The sequence below is a fragment of the Vipera berus genome (genome assembly GCF_964194415.1).
Source record: "Vipera berus genome assembly, chromosome: 3".
Classification (NCBI taxonomy): domain Eukaryota; kingdom Metazoa; phylum Chordata; class Lepidosauria; order Squamata; family Viperidae; genus Vipera; species Vipera berus.
In genome coordinates, this window is record NC_138204.1 from 212,327,244 (window position 1) to 212,347,544 (window position 20,301).

Here is a 20,301-nt window from a genome sequence, read left to right on the forward strand (position 1 = left end):
AAGGATTTTAAGAGATCAAATTTTGGGTCTTCCCTAGACCCTCATCTGTATATCCCTTTAAAAATTCAATTTTAATAATTCCCATTACTATTCACTAGTAATGTTAGTGTTCTCGGAAAGCACCCTTATTCTGAGACTTTAACTCAAAATGGCAATTTGGTCTCTCCTTCCTATCCTAATTTTTCTGTTGCTTGATTTATTACTAATTTCACACTGATTGTGGCTTTCCTAGCCTTATTATACAAGACAGCTGAAGAATTAACCCAACGGTGTAAATTACAAGATAATGAACAATGAAAGCATGCTTTAGGGATTCTAAAATTTGCTCTTATGCTATATGGGAACTTACTAACTTGGTTTTCTCTTTATACTTTCGTTTATATAGATTTGAAAGTTGGGAATATGGTACTTAAATCCCAAGTTCTACTCAGCATCCTTAGTATTACAACTGAAGAGTGATGTGTGTAAGATTTTTAAATTGGCAAAATATATTAATGCCAACCGTTTGTCCAGAACCCTCAATATGAAGTTTCCTCCAACCCAACCAGGAAGTGAGATGCGTAAGACCCTTTACACAAAAGAAAACTGTTTTCCTATTAAGTGGTGGCCTTTCACATTCAATAGCGAGAAAAATCTACAACTTGACAGCTTTAGTAAGTCACTGCATAGTAGTAGGGTACCCAAAATCTCTTTTGCTGAGCTTAAGCCTGGAAAGGTAATAGGAAAAAAAATATGAAGTTCAAAAATCCCCCTTTTTTACAAAAGACCTTCTTCGTGCCAAACAATTGACCCATTTTTCTTAGGCCCAGAAGGATTCTATTTCTTGCAAGAAGCAGTTTCAAACGTTCCTGAATTTGCTTTTCCAAGTCTTTTGCTCTGCAAAAATATTTCTTTAAACAATTGTGAAACGTTAGGCCAGAGGTTACTACAGGAGGTAGAAACAAAATTATTATTTCAAGATTAGCCAGAATCTTTACCATTCACAAATTAGAGTCAACTCACAATGTGGCCGTTTTAACACTACTCTCAAACCTGAAATTAACTCCTTAGCTAAAAAAATTACTTAAGTGTAAGTTTGAATGGAACCGAAATAGCATAACATTGTTTTCATAAAAGCGTCCACATTTTTAAATTCTACTGTTTAGGCTACAAGAAATTTCGAATGTTCCACTTGAGTATATGGATTAGGACCCTGAGATTAAAATAAGTTGTCCTATTTACTAATGAGTATTTAAAAGGTGGTCTTACCGGATCTCAAGGCAACCTAGCTTCAAGGCAATTTCCTGGTCCACCTGATCTGCTATCTCTAGCATATAGTCATTTTTCACCTAGAGCAAAGCAAGCAGGGATGGGTCATAAATACAAGTCTACTACAAGTATCATTTCAAATACAAGGACTATTTCGTTCAAAGATCAGCTGCAATTTTCCAACATTTTTCCAAGCAGACTACAACCTGTGTAAGATTCACATCGTCTTCAAACTATTCCTTCTGTGAATCTCCAAACTGTTGAGTCCGACTCGGCTGGAGTGTAGCTAAGAGCAAGTTTACCCATTAGGGGCCGAGAACGGTCTTCGCAATGGCCTTGCTTATATTTTCCTGGCCCAGTAGAAATTAGGTTTCCACGAACTCCGAGAGCACAATAAGCAATAAGCACAATTTGCTGCTTTCCGTGCTACAAGGTAAACCCTAATAAAGTGTCTTCTATCCAGTTATATTTGCTCCAGCAGCACTGCAGGTGTCTCTTCTGTTGCTTCATCCTCCAGAGGTCCTTGGTAAATCATGGGGCACTCCAAGATCTAAGTCCACCTTAGACCCAATCAGATCTAAAGTCACTGTTGCTTCGTTCCAAGCATCCAAGATCTCATGTACAACCATGAACCAAGCCACAAGAACAGCCACAAGCCCCCTCTGAAACCCAACTTGGGGGTCCGTGGAAGACCACATGAGTAGATCTAGCTCTCCTGTGGAGCCTGAGTATGCAGTAGTAAGCTCCAGGCGGTCAACAGGAAGTAGTATTGAGTACTAGTAGACAAGGGTTTATGATCACATCCTCCAACTCTAGTTCACATTAGGACTGCCCTGAAACCCAGGCAGATGCAATCCTCCCATCCGCTTAAGCTGAGTCATCATGGCAGCCATGAATTTCTACTCTGCCTTCAGGTCCAGAGCCAGGGAAAGTGGGGTGAAGCCCCCCTTCCACCCCAAAACCCTAAACTCAGAGACCTTCACCATCAACCCAAATATGGCATTAAACAGATGTGGCCGGGAAGCTGAAGGAAGCTAGTACACAACAGTGAGGTTTGTACAGGAGCAGGAATCCCAGTTAATCTCTAGACCCAATCTCATGTTCACTCATGCCTGTGGGGCAGCACCCGAACATTGTTCAGTCTCCAGAACAATGGCACCCTACTGCTAGTGTGGTGGCTGGTGTCAAATCTGAAAGTTTCTGGCCACCCACCACGTGCCCAGCCAGGTCTAAGCAATGCATGCCAAGGCAGCTCTCTCTCATCCACAATTAAATTTTGAAAATTGAATTTTCAAGAGGAAATTGGACAGCCGCATGACTGGAATAGTATAGGGCAGGGGTAGGCAACCTCGGCTCTTTTATGACTGATGGACTTCAACTCCCAGAATTCCTGAGCCAGCATAGCTGGCTCAGGAATTCTGGGAGTTGAAGTCCATGAGTCATAAAAGAACCAAGGTCGCCTACCCCTGGTATAGGGTCTCCTGTGTGAGCAAAGGATCGGACTAGAACACTGGTTCTTAACCTCTTCTTCAACATGGACCCCCTTTAAAGAGCTTTTGTAGCCAGGGACCATGGCCACAGATCCCCCCCCCAAGATTTAACCCAAGATATAAAACATAACTTCTTCAAGCCTTTGCGGACTCCCAGTGACAACATTTCAGCCCCCAGGGGTCCGGGGGACTACAGGTTGAGAACCATAGATTAGATTGAAGACATCTAACCCTACTGTTGTATGTTCTATATTCTAAATTTTGAGGTGAGCTTCGTGAAAGACTGACCACGTCTTTCGAACACTGTTTCAAGGACTGGATATGAGATGCTTAAAAACATACCTGGTATTATTTGTTTCTAAACAAGTTAACAGTCAGAAATCTTCTTATTTAGCTGGATCGCATTTCTAAAGTCACGCAAATCTGCACCCGCTACTGTTTGTTGTGAGAAGCGTCCCTTGAAATTCTGAAAGTGCCATAGCTGCAAAATCTACTTCCTATAAAATGCTATGCTTTTTATACGCTTAGCCCTTTTTTTTCACCAACGAGGAGTCGTCGTAATATTTTAAGTAGCCATTTCCCTAACTATCACACCCTCTTGCGTCGGTTTGACGATGGCGTAAAACTTGTAGATTTCGGTCATTCAAAAAGCAAGCTAATCCAATTTCATACCTTCTCCTGAATGGCTGTGAGTTTATACTTCTATGAAATCAACATAAATTCTGAGACACAGAGTGCAGAAGGTGATTCACCACGTTCCTCCCTCGGCCTTTTCCCCCCAGCTTCGTGAGGAGAGGAATAACTGGACAAAATACGTGTGCCTCCGGAAAAAAAAGCCAATGCTCCTTTTCTTCGTGGCACTTAAAAATATATTATTGGCCTTACAGGAGAAGCAATCGGCCATCTGCCTTCAGCTGCTTCGTCAACAAGGTCACAGTTTTCACATTAAGACAAGCTGATCTTTGACATTTCCCCCTAATTACAGGCGTCACACCATAGTGAGGATGTTAATGACTGGGGACGGGAATTGATTGCTGACAGGCACTGTGCAACGCAAAATGACTTTAAAATTGTCCTTTCCCCCTAGGAGAAACCCCAGCTGTCTCTCTTCTGCCACTCCTTGAGTTGTTGTCAAACTCAACACGCTACATGGGAGGAGCAGATAAGAGACAGGTTCAGAATCTTTAAATCTGTGTCGTTCCCATGAGCACGAATGAAGGACAATATACGCATCCCGGGACAATGAAGCAAAATCGAATTTGGATCAGTCACCAGTACAAGAGATTTGCCCTTCCGAGCTTTCAGACTCACGCTGGACCCCTGTCTATCATTTCACAGCAACTAAGATTGTTGGCTGAGCAGGTAAAAAGATAGCCAGGGAAACGATTGAAGCCTGGGAAACGAGGCCCTTGTCAGTCAACAAAAGTGCTGTTCGACTGTTCGACATTACAACGGTGCTAAAAAAAGGTGACTCATGACTGTTTTTCACAGTTGTGACCACTGCAGCATCCTCATGCTGATGCAATCAAAATTTGGATGCTCGGCAACTGGCTCGCAGTTATGACGGATGCAGTGTCCCCAAGTCAGGTGATTCCCCCTTTTGCGACCTTCTGACAAGCAAGTCAAGGAGGAAGAAGCCAGATTCACATTGCAGCTGTGTTACGTACTTAATAACTGCACTGATTCGCTTAATGACGGTCACAAAAAAAGTCATGCAATGGCGCAAAACTCACTGAACTGTCTCGCTGAGCAACAGAAATTTTAGGCTCAGTTGTGGTTGCAAGCTGAGGACCCGTGTAAGCTTTGTGGATCTAAGAAATTACTCTAGTAATAGGTTTATAAAAATGGCATTTTATTTATATTATACTTTTGTATGCCGCCCTCTAAAACAATCTTCTGAGGACCCTTTGGCCATACAGGTGGTCGTCCACTTACAACCACATTTGGGCCAAGAGTTTTCATTGGAATGTGAACAAGCTTTTTTGCCACGGTTGTTAAGCGAACACTGCAATTGTTAAGTGAATTGTGCAGCTGTTAAATAAATCCAGCTTGTTGTGTGTCAGAAGCTGGCTGGGAAGGTCACCAAGGGTGATCTCATGACCCCATAATGCTGCAACCGATGTAAATACAGGCCAGTAGCCAAGCACACAAATCTGGATCACGTAACAGTGGGGGTGTTGTAAGTCACAAGTACAAGGACCAGCCATAAGTCACTTTATTTTTAGTGCTATTGTAGCTTCCAATAATCACTGAGTGAATACTAAAAATTAAGCATAATATCTACAACTGATTAAAAAAAAGCGCTTGAAAATTGACTTCTCAAACAATCCTCAAAACCAATTATCTATAAATCGATTAGGGAACTCACAAGCATTTCACCACTCACCTCAAACTACAATTCATAGGATTCCATAGAAATTTCACAAGAGTTAGCCTTGTGTTTATCTCAATACAGGCTTTTAACGCAAATATTCTTCTCAGCTGCTTAATGAATTCTTATTTCATTATAATGCTGCACGAGTATGGATTGAAAGCTCATAAAGTTGAAATTGAAATGGTATAGGGTTTCCTGCCTGAGCAGGGGGTTGGACTAGATGACCTCCAAGGTCCCTTCCAACTTATTATTATTATAAAGTTGATCTCACCAATGTATGAACATGTAAACCAGCTTGTTTAACAATCGTGGCTTAACCATTAATGTTTCTTAAAGACAATGAATTTCTCTGATAGGGATCAGAGTTCATCCCCTTATAAAAATTACGTACCAAGCGATCTTAAAACGTTCAAATGGCTTTTTCCCCCTAATTTACAGAATTTGTCTGCTTAAACCTACTTAGACAAGAAGGCATCTAAAATGAGAGCTGCATGACAGCTTCCTTTTGCTCTCCTGTGGTGATTAAGTGAAGCAAACAGAGAGCCAGATAAAATGGGGCTCAAATCCATAGCTGAGCGCAAGTCTAAAGATCATAATAGATCACCTAAGTTTAAATACTAGAACAAGTTTAAAAAAACAGTCTAAAATCACAATAAATAGAATGCTGGAATAATCAAGAAATGGGTATGTACCATTCATCCATACAAAAAAAATTAAAAAATAAAGTATTCCTCAAACCAGTAATAATGCATCACACAAAAAATAGTTTAAAACTTTGTATGGCTCTTCTTGCTTTGAAAATGAGTTTTGGATTTTGCCCAAATGTAATATCTCTTTGCTAGCCACTGAATTAGGCAATTTTTTTCCAGGTTTCCATGCAAGACTGAGAAAAAGGTGTTAGTGTTTTAAGAACTGGATCACAGAAAGCAGTGGTGTCTTCCCCTCCCCCCCAGTTGCAGAAAAATCTTTTTAAAAAAATCAGGTTAATCAGAATTTACTCCATGTTTTGTCTGTACAGTATGTACTTTTTCTTAACTATCTTGGCATTATCAATTCATTTTTGAATGTTTTGAATATTTGAATACCAATTTTCTTATGCTGGTTAATGTTAAGTAATTTTTTCTGAATTATTTCTGAAGCTCTCAAAGCTTTAGAATTTACAACATTGCAACATCTGGGGGGAAAAATGGATGTCTGGAAAATTTGCAGAATTCACCCAAAATATAGAACTTGAAGTCTGGAAGACTCCAAAATAATCAATTAATTAATGCCCTGAAATATCAAGCCTAACACCTGAACAATATTCTTTCAAATAAAGTGTTTTTACTAAAAGTATTCTACATTGGTACCATTCCTTACATGAGCAAAATATATTGTCCATTCTTGAAAAATATTTTCAAAATCCATTACACTTTTTTCTTATTTGCTTTTACCTGCTGGTATAAAAAATTTAACGTTGGCTTATCTTCAGTAAACTGGTTCAGAAATCCTTTCGGTAAGTATCGAATTCGCAACTCATATCTACAATACAGGAAAAGAGAATTTAGTACCAATGCCTTTTAAATATTAGCACAACTGTACAATATTAAAAAAAAATAGAAAACTCCTCTATGATACCTTGTTAATAAAACCAAGATATTGATCAATGCTTCAACTGATTTTCCCACTTGGTATTTGCAACCGTATTTAGGTAGTCCTCGACTTACGGCCACAATTGAGCCCAAAATTTCTGTCGCTAAGCAAGACAGTTGTTAAATGGGTTTTGCCCCATTTGAGGACCTTCCTTGTCACAACTGTTAAGTGAATCACTGCAGTTATTCGGCTGCTAAGCAAACCTGGCTGCCCCATTGACTTTGCTTGCAAAAGGTTGCAAAAGGGGGATCAAGTGATCCCTGGACACTGCAACCGTCATAAATACGAGTCAGTTGCCAAGCGTCCAAATTTTCATCACGTGACCATAAGGATGCCCCAACAGTTGTAAAAGGTAAAGGCAAAGGTTCCCCCGCACATGCGTGCTAGTCGTTTCCGACTCTAGGGGCCGGTGCTCATCTCCGTTTCAAAGCCCAAGAAAGCCCAAGAGCCGGCGCTTGTCCGAGGACGTCTCCGTGGTCATGTGGCCGGCATGACTAGACGCCAAAGGCGCACGGAACGCTGTTACCTTCCCATCGGAGTGGTCCCTATTTTTTCACTTGCGTTTTTACATGCTTTCGAACTGCTAGGTTGGCAGAAGCTGGGATGAGTAACAGGCGCTCACTCTGCTACGCGGCACTCAGGATTCGACCCGCCAAACTGCCGACCTTCCGATCGACAAGCTGAGCGTCCTAACCCGCTGAGCCACCGTGTCCCTTGTAGAGTTGTACACTGGGGGGAAAAATGGTCGTAAGTCACATGGCTGTAAGTCGAGGACAACCTGAACATGCAGGTTATATTTTTTCAGGGACTTAGTTTAATCTTTTTAAATTGCTCTTAATTTTTGTATTGATGTTTTATATACCCTGTAAACCGCCCTGAGTCCTTCGGGAAAGGGCGGTATATAAATTCAATAAATTCAAATAAATTCAAATTCAATAATGAAGGATGGAAGAGACAAATCATGTAAAATTGAGTGTCACCTAGACAGATGAACGGCACGAATTGCTTCACGTTCCATTGCAAAGCGGCTTTCAAAGGCTCCCATTGTTTTGAAGGCTTTCTGAGCCTTTTTATTTCATCTCTTCATGCCTCCTCTAGTACTAAATCGTTCCTGAAGGTTAAGAGACTCTGGAACAACAACAGCTCATACCTTGTGAGAGACACGGCCTCGGGAGATATTCTGTTATTTTTTTTCATGGGCGCAAAGGACAACCAATCTGGCACAGGGGCCAAAGCTGCTTACTATGTAACTCAATAATAGAAGACTGAGTTTCTCCTCTAAAGTGCTTTAAAAATCAATACAGGTATTTGGGAGCTATAGGCTGACAAAACCAGAGCATCATGACGACAATCCTGCTGGTATAACGAACTCACAAGGAACAGTCAGGGAACCAGTACACGTGACGGTGGGTCAGAGAGATTGGAGGCGTGAAATTCCCCATAATTAGCCCATCACAACAATTAATATTAAGATAAAAGCTCCCACTGGTGAGTCTTCCAAATGCCTGTCAGGGGAAGAGGGAAGGTGTTTTTCTCTCGCCTATCGACATCCACATCCACTCTACGCACCGAGGGGCCATGGTGGCGCAGTGGTCAGAATGCCGTATTTGCAGGCTAACTCTGCCGACTGCCAGCAGTTCGATCCCGATTGGGGCTCAAGGTCGACTCAGCCTTCCATCCTTCCGAGGTCAGTAAAACGAGGACCCAGATTGTTGGGGGCAAGAGGCTGATTCTGTGAACCGCTTAAGAGAGGAGCTGAAAAGCCCCGTGAAGTGGTGTATAGGTCTGAGTGTTATTCTACTCTTGCCACCATCCAGATCAGCGAGAAACACCACCGGAACATGCCAAGGAAGAAACACTTTCCTCATCAAGCTACAAACGCCATCCCACCAGAGACTGACAGGACAAGCCATGACATGTAAACAGACAGCAGACCTCACTCCCCCTCAACACTCAGGTTACCTAGTCTGGTAATGAAACACCACATTCAGAAGAAACCAATAACCCCCAGCTACTCATGTTCTCTCCTACTGGAACTGTCTAGACCAGGGGTAGGCAACCTTGGCTCTTTTATGACTGGTGGACTTCAACTCCCAGAATTCCTGAGCCAGCATGGCTCAGCTTGGAAACCTCTCCCTTTCCCCTCAGCATGGCTGGCTCAGGAATTCTGGGAGTTGAAGTCCATGAGTCATAAAAGAGCCAAGGTTGCCTACCCCTGGTCTAGAGCAAGGGTGCCCAACCTTGGCAACTTGAAGACTTGTGGACCTCAACTCCCAGAATTCCCCAAACCAGTATGGCCTGGGTCCGGGGTATTTGAGGGAACACCTGCTGCCGGCATCAAACGCCCTTCGCCCAGTGCGCTCCCACAGGGAGGGTCTGCTCAGGGTCCCACCGGTAAGAGATTGCCTGCGGGTGACACCCAGGGATAGGGCCTTCTCAGTGGGGGCGCCTGCCCTCTGGAACCAGCTGCCGGTGGAGCTGAGGACTGCCCCCGACCTCCGATCATTCCGCCAGGGCCTGAAGACCTGGCTCTTCGAGCTCTCGGGCCCAGGCTGAGGAGAAATTTTTAATTTGGGGTTCTTTTTAACTGACTACAGGGTCAATTTAATATTTTTAATTTGGTTCTTAATTTTTGTATTTTGGATTTTTAATTCCCTGTAAACCGCCCTGAGTCCTCAGGGAATAGGGCGGTATATAAATATAACTAAATAAAATAAATAAATAAATAAAATAAGTTGTCACGGTTGGATAGCCCTGCTTTTGAAAGCCAGGAGCATATTTAAAAGGAATTGCAAATTCAAGAGGACTTGCCCACGGAAGACCGATGACTATGAGAAGTATGCCTGGATGGGCCAGAGCTGACCGGTCCTTGAAGGTTAGAGATCTTTGCAGGGCTTGGCTTTCCACGGCGCAAGCCTGATGATCATGGATTGCTGACCCATATTTGTGCTCCGAACTCAGTCATCTGGGGTTGTTATATAAAGGTCAGAAGGATAGAGCTGCTTTCCCCCTTACTTCATAGCTCAACAACACGAGACACGTATTTGTGTATGCTGGTTTGCAAGGGGGCGTGTGTATCTTGGCCTACGTAGGGCGCTCTCATTGTAGGGTGCTCACTATTGCAAGGTAGTAGTGTTTTGGTCCAGTGGTGAGAGCCAACTTGGTCTTGCGGTTAAGGCGCCGAGCTAGAAAGCCCCGCCTTAGCCATGAAAGCCAGCTGGATGACTTTGGGCCAGTCGCACCCTTTCAGTCCAGCCCACCTTACAGGGTTGTGGTTGTGGGGGAAAACAGGAGCCGGAAGGAACATTCGATATGTTCGCCACCTTAAGCATTTATACAAATAATAAAAATGCTATCTAAATTAATTATATGAACAGGTCTGGAAAAGTAGGAGGCAAAAGAAGAAGCAGGTGGGGTGTAACAGGGAGGAAGAAAATAGCGTTGGGGTTCAAAGGAACGCATCAAACCACTTGTTGTATACACGTCAGAAACATCCTGCTGCTGTAAATTGAAAGGTTTTCCGAAATGACAGCAAGGCATTAAAATATTGCAGTAAAATGGAGCTGTTGAAAGCAACTAGCCCTCTCTTCTGGCGTAAGCTATAACAGGAAGGAATTCGCTCCCTCCATTTTTCCCAATGATCAGTCCCTGAGAAAGCCTTTCTTTGCAACCTAGTCAAATGCCCCAAGAAGAGCCCCCGGAGAGGAATAACTTGTGGTCACAGATACCACGGTTCTTCTTTCTATTTAGACGTTGCCGGAGAGCTTCAGCCGAGATCTCCGGTGTTCCCGTATTTGTATTCTGAACCATAGCAGTAATTTTCCCTCTCCGTGTCATCCACGATTTATGATTTGTTATCCTTCGGAACTGCCCTTCCATTAAGTCAGGATGTGTATGTCCATCAGTTGCCAATTTCACTTTTCAAATAACTGTCGGGGACACCCTAGGTGCCGGAATGACGATTTATTAGGTCAAACTAAGTTAGGACAAAGCATATGCCTTTGTATGACACCTGCTAACCATGCCACAAACGTGCCTGTATGAGAAATGTGGCACACCTGTTGTGTGCTAATGAGACAGTCTTGGCTCTCGGCAACTCCTTGAACTGGCCCCTGACATTCTCTTGGAACAATTTCAAAAGAGGGTCTGCCATTGCCTGCTTTCTTGGGCTGAGAGAAAGCAACTGGCCCAAAGTCACTCCACCGGCTTTGTACCTCAGGTGGAACTAGAACTCACTGTCTCCTGGTGATTGACCCAAAGTCAACCAGCCAGCTTTCACGTCTAAGGAAGCACTAGAATTCACAGTCTCCTGGTGATTGGCCCAAAGTCAACCAGCTAACTTTCATGCATAAGGCAGCACTAGAATTCACAGTCTCCTGGTGATTGGCCCAAAGTCACCCAGCTAGCTTTCATGCCTAAGGAAGCACTAGAATTCACAGTCTCCTGGTGATTGGCCCAGTCACCCAGCTAGCTTTCATGCCTAAGGAAGCACTAGAATTCACAGTCTCCTGGTGATTGGCCCAAGGTCACCCAGTCAGCTTTCATGCCTAAGGCAGCACTAGAAGTCACAGTCTCCTGGTGATTGGCCCAAAGTCACCCAGCTAGCTGTCATGCCTAAGGCAGCACTAGAACTCACCGTCTCCTGGTGACTGGCCCAAAGTCACCCAGCTAGCTGTCATGCCTAAGGCAGCACTAGAATTCACAGTCTCCTGGTGACTGGTCCAAAATCACCCAGCTGGCTTTCATGCCTACAGCAGGAGTAGAACTCAAGTCTCACGGTTTTCAGAAACGTACCTTAACCACTGTGTTGTTGATGAACTTTAGTGAATTGAATAACCTCCATAAATCGCTCTGTAAAGCTATTTTGTATGCTGTGCTTCCTAAAGTTTGCACATTAACGTTCTGCTAACACCACTAGAGATTTTAAATATGATTGTGAAAAACAACAGAGGCAAAGAGGGTGCACCTATGTATTTCTCCAAAGAGCAGTCTATAATGTAAAAAGGGAAGTGTTAACTAGATATGATCAGAAAACAGCTACTATTTGCCTGATTTTTGAGGGGTGTATGTAACACAGTACAAATCATTGCAACTGTCTTCTATTAATTTATGAATACTTTTTCAGTTTCTTTTCCCTCGGTTAACTAGAAGACAGTTAACTGAGGAAAAGAAACTGGGAAAGGATTCCTAAATACCAGAAATAAGCCATCACATTTTCTGATTCTTGCTGGCATTATTAAGCCTCTTTTTATGTTTTTAAGACTTCTTTTTTTTAAAGAACGTTAAAGCAGTTTAGACAAGAATCCCAGTGAATATATTATTAGAATGCAGCAAAGCATTAAATTGAAACGCCCTTCCAGGATTCCTTCTTTAAAATGCTAATTTAAACTTTTACATGTGCCGTCATCTGATCCCAAATGCCGGCTTTGCGGTATTAAGGCAAACTTGACAGCAACTTCTACATTATCCCCCCATTTTAAGACAGCAAGGCAGGCTGCACAATTTTGATAAAGCACGAAGTGACACACTGGAAATATTCCGAATAATTTAACACCAACACCACTGGCAGTGCTTTCCTAGGGGATTTGGTAAGACCTGATCACCTGAACGTCAGATATAACAGGAGTTTAATCCATAATGCATTAAGATTTGGGGACACCCCTGAATACTTAGACGAAACGATATATTTTAATAGGTAAAGGTTACCCCGCACATGCGTGCTAGTCATTTCCGACTCTAGGGGCCGGTGCTCATCTCCGTTTCAAAGCCGAAGAGCCAGCGCTTGTCCGAGGACGTCTCCGTGGTCATGTGGCCGGCATGACTAGACGCCAAAGGCGCACGGAACGCTGTTACCTTCCCACCGGAGTGGTCCCTATTTTTCTACTTGCGTTTTGACGTGCTTTCGAACTGCTAGGTTGGCAGAAGCTGGGACGAGTAACAGGCGCTCACTCTGTTACGCGGCACTCGGGATTCGACCCGCCAAACTGCCGACCTTCTGATCAACAAGCTCAGCGTCCCAACCGCTGAGCCACCGCGTCCCTATATTTTTATACTTCATAACTATTTTTTTTTACAAAAAATTACGGTTCCCCCCCACAAAAAAAATAGAAAATAAACCTCCACGGAATAAACACATTGGTATATTTAATACATTTGAAGATATCTGAGGGAACACCTGCTGCCGGCATCAAGTTCCCTTCGTCCAGTGCGCTCCCACAGGGAGGGTCTTCTCAGGGTGCCGCCGGTAAAAGATTGCCGGCGGATAACACCCAGGGGGAGGGCATTCTCTGTGGGTGCACCTGCCCTTTGGAACCAGCTGCCCGTGGAGCTTAGGACTGCCCCCAACCTTCGCTCATTTCGCCGGGACCTGAAGACCTGGCTCTTTGAACTTTCCGGCCCAGGCTGAGAGTTTTAATTGGGGTTTTTATATTTCTACTTCAGGGACTGAATTTAATCATTTTTAATTGTTTTTTAATTTTTGTATTGATGTTTTAAACACCTTGTAAACCGCCCTGAGTCCTACGGGAAAAGGGCAGTATATAAATCTAATAAAATCTAAATCTAAAATCTAAATATTCAATATTCAAGGAAGTTATAGGAGAGCCTGCAATTTGGTGGGTATTTTTTTTCTCCAGAACTTAACACTCCAGATAAGCATGTAGAGAGAATTATTTCAGCGGGGTTTTATTCTCAATCTATGACCCCCGTTTCCAAAGGCAAGCAAAGCCAGAACATGTGGCCACGTACTGGGATCATACTGCTTGTAAAGTACATAATCTCTGAATAAATAAGTCAACGTATAAAGCTCAAAGCACGTACGTGCCTCTATTCCAGAAGACAATCCACAAGATGGCACACATGATCCCATAAAAAAAAGTTAGAAAATCACATTACAACGGCTTAAGATGTACAGAAGCCTGGGTTGTTTGGATGGGCTTAGAGAAGACAATTACGCAGTCTATTTGCTTCCCTCCCTGATTTCTCTCTTCATTCCACACTCGTGGACTTCCACGTATTAGTAACCAGCAAGGATTAATGCAGAGCAGATAAGCAGGCCCATTTTTCCTGGCGTCAACTGCTGGAACAGCAGATAAAGCCATTTTGGGACAGGCTTTCTATCACAACTTTGCATTAAGTGAGACTGCTAGCCACCCTCCGCTCCTTTTACTGTTTGCATTTATCACACTCCTATTTTTTTATTTATTTTTTTACCCTATGAGTTTATTCCATACGCAAGAATCTGATCTAGTAGTGGTCAAAGCAAATTGGCGCCACATAAGAGTCAACGGGCTGGGGGGGGCTGGACTGAGGTTTCTTCTGGGGGTACAGGGACTGCAAACTGATGGTGTGTTTGACCCCGCCCTTGGGCTCAGCCTAGTCATCTCATACATCTAAAAACAGATTCTCCCTTTCTGCACTTTGGGATGCCTGCCCCACATACAGTACCTCTCCGGATGTCAGCTTGGAGGAAGATGAAACAGCTGCAGGCACATCTGGAGGGGAGTTGGTCAATGGCTCTGAGCAGCCATCTGAGGGGGATTGGGCTGAAGCACAGCTGCAGCAGGACAGCCCTGAGGCTTCAGGTGGGGAAAACACACAGCTGCAGCCGATCAGTGACAAGGAAGAGGAGCTGCACCTGATCCAAGAACACGCAGGGCAGAGAACAGCCAGGAGCAGAGAAGGTCAGTCTGATTACTTGAGAGGAGGCGGCCTCACCCTTTTTGATGGGCTTGCACCAGAAGCAGGCTCTTTAGCACAGCAGACAAATGGAGATGACGCTGGGAACTATGCATTCATTTCCTAGCTGCGTGTTTCTTGGTCGTTGCGATTCCTGCCTTGCTTTGGATTGATTGACACTGTGCTTTGACCTGGATCGTGCCTTGTGAAATCTGGACTTTTCTTGCCCCGTGAACCCTCTTGTGTTGTAGATTTAATTTTGCCTGGTGGGTTTACCTCGATTGGGAAACTTTCAAGTGCCTGGTGGACTCATTGGCCATTGAGCTGTGGACTAGCATTGGTCTGCTTTTGGCTGAACCTAATTGGGACAGTTCTGCGATTTTGGTGAAGGGAATTGCTGGGGAATATTAATAAACCCACTAAACCACCATTACGTGTGTGTGTGTGTGTGTGTGTGTGTGAGAGAGAGAGAGAGAGAGAGGGGGGAGAGAGAGAGAGAGGGGAGAGAGAGAGAGAGAGAGAGAGAGAGAGAGAGAGAGAGAGAGAGAGAGAGAGAGAGAGAGAGAGAGAGAGAGAGAGAGAGAGAGAGAGAGAGAGAGAGAGAGAGAGAGAGAGAGAGAGAGAGAGTTTCACGCCATCTCTATTCCTAAGGAGCAAGAAAACCACCTCTTCATAAACCTCACTGTAGTTATTTCAACCACACGTACACAGGCCGCGATGCAGTTTATACGTTCAGGCAATTCCATCCACCCTTTTGCATTTATAAGTAAGATGGAAATTAATCTTACTTCCATTCCTCTGGTGCATGTCCTACTTCAAATTTCTCTCTCACGTTGGAGACCCCCATATCAGGATGCAGCCAATGAACCTCCTCGGACAGGAGGTGACTAAGCCGTAAACCGTAACAGGCTACATTCTTTACTTTGTGACAGTCCACGATCTTCTGAATTATGCCCTAAAGGTGGGAAGGAAAAAAAATAATGTTTAGCTTGATAGAAAATGTGCTTTTTATAGATTTTCTGAGTACCTTTCAAATGCCTATTTTGATATAAAAGGGAATGATGTAACAGAATAAAAGCTTTGCGTAAATTGTGTCCAAATAACATTATTTAATAATAAAGGAACATTAACCATAAGCATTCATACATGAGTTTACCAAAACCCAACCAAAAAAATTCTCTCTCGCCGGAATGGGACACATTCCCGGTGAACTTCCCTGAGCACGGGCTCCAGCACGAAAAGCTGGAAGAATAAACCTCTGGTCCCTGTGACCAACCCAGACTGGATCATGCCAACACGGTGCTAGGCGGCATTAACAGAGGGATGGAATCAAGATCACGTGAAGTGTTAATACCACTTTACAAGGCTTTAGTAAGGCCACACCTGGAATACTGCATCCAGTTTTGGTCACCACGATGTAAAAAAGATGCTGAGACTCTAGAAAGGGTGCAGAGAAGAGCAACAAAGATGATATGGGGACTGGAGACTAAAACATGTAAGGAACTGTTGCTGGAATTGGGTATGCCTTGTCTAATGAAGAGAAGGACAAGGGGGGACATGATAGCAGTCTTCCAATATCTCAGGGGCTGCCACAAAGAAGAGGGAGTCAAGCTATTCTCCAAAGCACAAGAAGCAACGGATGGGAACTAATCAAGGAGAGAAGCAACCTAGAATTAAGGAGTAACTTCCTGACTGTCAGAACAATTAACCAGTGGAACTACCTGCCTCCAGAAGCGGTAAATACTCCAACACTGGAAGTTTTAAAGAACAGACTAGACAACCATTTGTCTGAAATGGTATACAGTTTCCTGCCTGAGCAGGGGTTTGGACTAGAGGACCTCCAAGGTCCCTTCCAACTTGATGATGATGATGATGATGATGGTGATGGTGGTGGTGGTGGTGCACCATTATCCTGAAAAACGTATATGTTGTTTTCGTACTGAAGAACCAGGATGGGGACAGATCATCCTGGAGAAAATCTATTTATGTGACTGCTAAGAAAGAACATCAACTTGATGGAACATAAGAGTTCCAAAGCAAAAGTTTGCCCAGAGTTACCTTGAGGTAACATAGGCGAGCTATAAAGCTTACAAATAAATAAATAAGTTGAGCTGCATCTCTACAACTTCTGCAACTCAGGAAAAAAAAAATCCAACAGTTCTACCGAAAGGCTGCATTTGTTGCAGTTAAATGAGAGCTTCATATTATTATATTGAACTCTTCGTTGGCAGAAATCCAAGCCTTCCTCTCCCGAATTAGTACAATATAGGCAGCCGTGATAGGCAGTTCATTCGTTTCTCTGTGATTTTTAGTACTAAATTCAAAAACAAGGTCCATATAAAAATTTCAGGAATTTGACCAATATAGATATTCGTGAAGAAGGAAATAGAATGAAAAGGAGTTACAACTGTTAAGTTTCCTTAAGCTAAAGCATCACGTGACTGGGCCTGATGTCTTTTGCACTGGTCGTTAAGTGAATGCTGCTATAGTTAAGGAAACGCCACATTCATTAAGCAAATCCATTTTTTCCAATGGCCCTTTTTTCTCTGGAAATCAGAAGTAAAAGCAAGGAACCAGGGGGGGGGGGGGAAATGCAAATTGTCATCATGTGACTGTGGGACACCGCAAACAACTGTAAAGGTGAACTGGTCGCCAAGCACCCAAAATGTAATCATGTGATTGTGTATGTGTGTACATGCACACACATAGCCACCATAACTGTGAAAATGGACCATAAAAAAGCTTGGGGGGATGGGGGGAATTCGTAACTTCAAATGGTAGCTAAGTGTTGTTGTTAGTTGGGAAGTCGTGTCTGACCCATCGCGACCCCATGGACAACGTTCCTCCAGGCCTTCCTGTCCTCTACCATCTTCTGGAGTCCCTTTAAGCTCACGCCTCCTGCTTCAGTGACTCCATCCAGCCACCTCATTCTCTGTCGTCCCCTTCTTCTATTGCCCTCAAACCTTTCCCAGCATTAGGCTCTTCTCCAGTGAGTCCTTCCTTCTCATTAGGTGGCCAAAGTATTTGAGTTTTAGCTTCAGGATCTGGCCTTCTAAAGAGCAGTCAGGGTTGATCTCCTCGAGGACTGACCGGTTTGATCGCCTTGCAGTCCAAGGAACTCGCAGGAGTCTTCTCCAGCACCATAGCTCAAAGGCCTCAATTCTTTGGCGCTCAGCCTTTCTTATGGTCCAACTTTCACAGCCATACATTGCAACTGTGAAGACCATAGCCTTGACTATGCGCGCTTTTGTTGGCAGGGTGATGTCTCTGCTTTTTTAGTGTGCCGTCTAGATTTGCTTAGGTAGCTAAGTATCCAGCTGTAAATTGAGAAGTACTGTACAACTGGACTCCATATGCTCAAACGTCTTTGGTAGCCATGACAGCATCTGTTAAACTATAGCCCCCCCCGCCCCACCCCAAGGGGAGAGATCTTGAGGCTTCTAGTATGAGACCTCTAAACGTAAAGAAGTCTCCAGACCAGGGGTGTCCAACCTTGGCAAATTTTAAGGCTTGTGGTCTTCAATTCCCATTCCCCTCAAGGCTAAGAGTCCACAAAGAAGGAGAAACAACTAGAGCACGGAACATCGGTGTTACACAGCCAACAACTTACTTGGCTCACCTTATGAGAATGGCTCCCACCTCAGAAGCTCAAAACATCTTAAAACATGAAGTCAACTCACCCAAACATCTGTGGCATCTCCGTGTCGGATAATACTGGCCCACGTTGTTGGTTCACTGTTACTTTCGAAATAATGAAAAACCTTCAGGACTCGTTCCATTGTCCCTGGAGAACGTTCCACCCCGGAACTGAGGTGTGTTTTTGTGCTTGAGCTTGGCGTATGATTCAAGTTTGGGTCTAGATAAGCTGCTGCCATAGTTTTGCTAGATGCTAGGTATCTGTCATATTCTGAAATGAGGAGAAAACAAAGCACACTTCTCAGACTCACAAATCTCCAGAGCTATCTTAATTGAAACATACTGTTATATTCTACGATAAATCAATATTTCCAAAGATGAGTTTCTATGGCTAACAAATAATGCCCTTTTTAAATTAAACAGTAAATCTCATCATGCTCCACGTTGAAATTTATGCTTCATTATTGCACAACAGTTTCCAAAGTCAGGCATTATTAGGAGAGTGACTCACAAATTTTAATGGCACGGTTCTCAAAAAAAAAATAAAGCGTTCTAGCGATCGGAGGATTTCGCCTTAGCAAGAAGGTTGAGGGAGGGAAAAAAAAATCAAAGTAGAAATTACTATTCAAATACGTCTTGCTGAGTGAACCTAACCTTGCTCAGGTTATTTGCATCTTTAACAAAACAGTGGTTTTATTGAATGTAGTCTGGGCCTGCTTCAAGATGATCGCACATAAAAGATGCGTATCTGGTTTTTAACAGTAAGTCAAGCCAAATGAATAAGTACATTTTCTTCACTTTAAAAGCCATTCTAAACAGTGAAAGTCTAAAGGAACATCTAATGCCGGCAGCAGCTGTGCAGTTCCCACTCCTAAAATCAGTGTCAGCACTTAAAAGCTCCAGTGGTCACAGACCATAACAGAATGGCTAGCAGATGGCATGCTACTTTAATTCTTGAAATAGGGGACAGGAGATTATCCTTTACTTTAAAAGGAGAGAGAGAGAGAGAGAGGAGGGAGGGAGGGAGGGAGAGAGAGAGAGAGAGAGAGAGAGAGAGAGAGAGAGAGAGAGAGAGAGAGAGAGAGAGAGAGAGAGAGAGAGAGAGAGAGAGAGAGAGAGAGAGAGAGAGAGAGAGAGAGAGAGAGAGAGAGAGAGAGAGAGAGAGAGATGTTAACTCTAGTGAAAATCTCTGGTTTTACACGGAACTTAAAGCTAGCAAGGGCCGGGATAACAGTTTCATGGGATGATAGCATCGCATTGACCACTGAGGTTCCTTGCTAGAAGTTTCCAAAGTAATTTCCAAACCCAACAGTGCAGAATATAGAAGAAAACCTTGAAGAACAGGCACAGAGAGTGGGAGAACTGCAAGGTTGCAGGAACCTAATTAATACCGCTTTAACTGCCACTATATTGATGTAACCTTCATCAACTTTACATAATGCCTTAAGCTAGGGGTCTTCAAACCTGGCCCTTTTTATGACTTGTGGACTTCAACTCCCAGAATCCCTCAGCCAGGCACGCTGGCTGAGGAATTCTGGGGGTTGAAGCTCTAGCCCAGGGGTCAGCAACCTGAAACAGTGAAAGAGCCATTCGGAACCGGTTCCCTCACAAAGGAAAAACTGGGAGCCGCAAAAAACGTGTGCACATGCGCATACATGCGCGCATCTGCAGAACAGGGTTTGACTGAAGAGTGGAGCCAAGGCGAGATATGCACCTACCCTGCATATTTGAATTGATTGGTTGAAATTTTTTAGTCCCACATTTTTTTTGGGACTGCACGTGGCAGAGGACTGGGAACATTTTTTTTGGGACTGCACGTGGCAGAGGACTGGGAGCCGCAGGAGACGGCTGAAAGAGCCACATGTGGCTCCGGAGCCGCGGGTTGCAGACCTGTGCTCTAGACCAAACTGCACTAGATCAGACAGACTCTGCTACCTTCCAAACTGTCCCAATTTAATGCCTACAATCTCTAAGACACGTTATAGAAATTAAAGAGCAAAAGGTTTGGTCCAAACGCCAACAGTGTAAACCTGGGGTAGGCCACCTTGGCTCTTTTATGACTGGTGGACTTCAACTCCCAGAATTCCTGAGCCAGATTGGCTCAGCTTGGAACCCTCTCCCTTTCCCCTCAGTGTGGCTGGCTGAGGAATTCTGGGAGTTGAAGTCCACGAGTCACAAAGCGGCCTAGGCCTAGGCCAGGGGTAGGCAACCTTGGCCCTTTTATGACATGTGGACTTCAGCTCC

General features: G+C 43.7%; 1 protein-coding gene across 8 annotated transcripts in view; it reads right to left on the reverse strand.

Moving 5' to 3' along the window:
* The window catches only part of PTK2 (protein tyrosine kinase 2), a 265,648-nt gene that overhangs the window by 124,721 nt on the left and 120,626 nt on the right, over positions 1–20,301 (reverse strand). For all 8 annotated transcript variants that reach the window (XM_081323023.1, XM_081323024.1, XM_081323022.1 and 5 more), the window contains 4 exons: positions 18,102–18,328; positions 15,210–15,376; positions 6,546–6,633; positions 1,249–1,328 (listed from right to left, as the gene is read on the reverse strand). In XM_081323023.1, coding sequence (XP_081179149.1) covers positions 1,249–1,328; positions 6,546–6,633; positions 15,210–15,376; positions 18,102–18,296 — 530 coding nt within the window. In that variant the 5' untranslated portion in view covers positions 18,297–18,328. The remainder of the gene's footprint in view (positions 1–1,248; positions 1,329–6,545; positions 6,634–15,209; positions 15,377–18,101; positions 18,329–20,301) is intronic.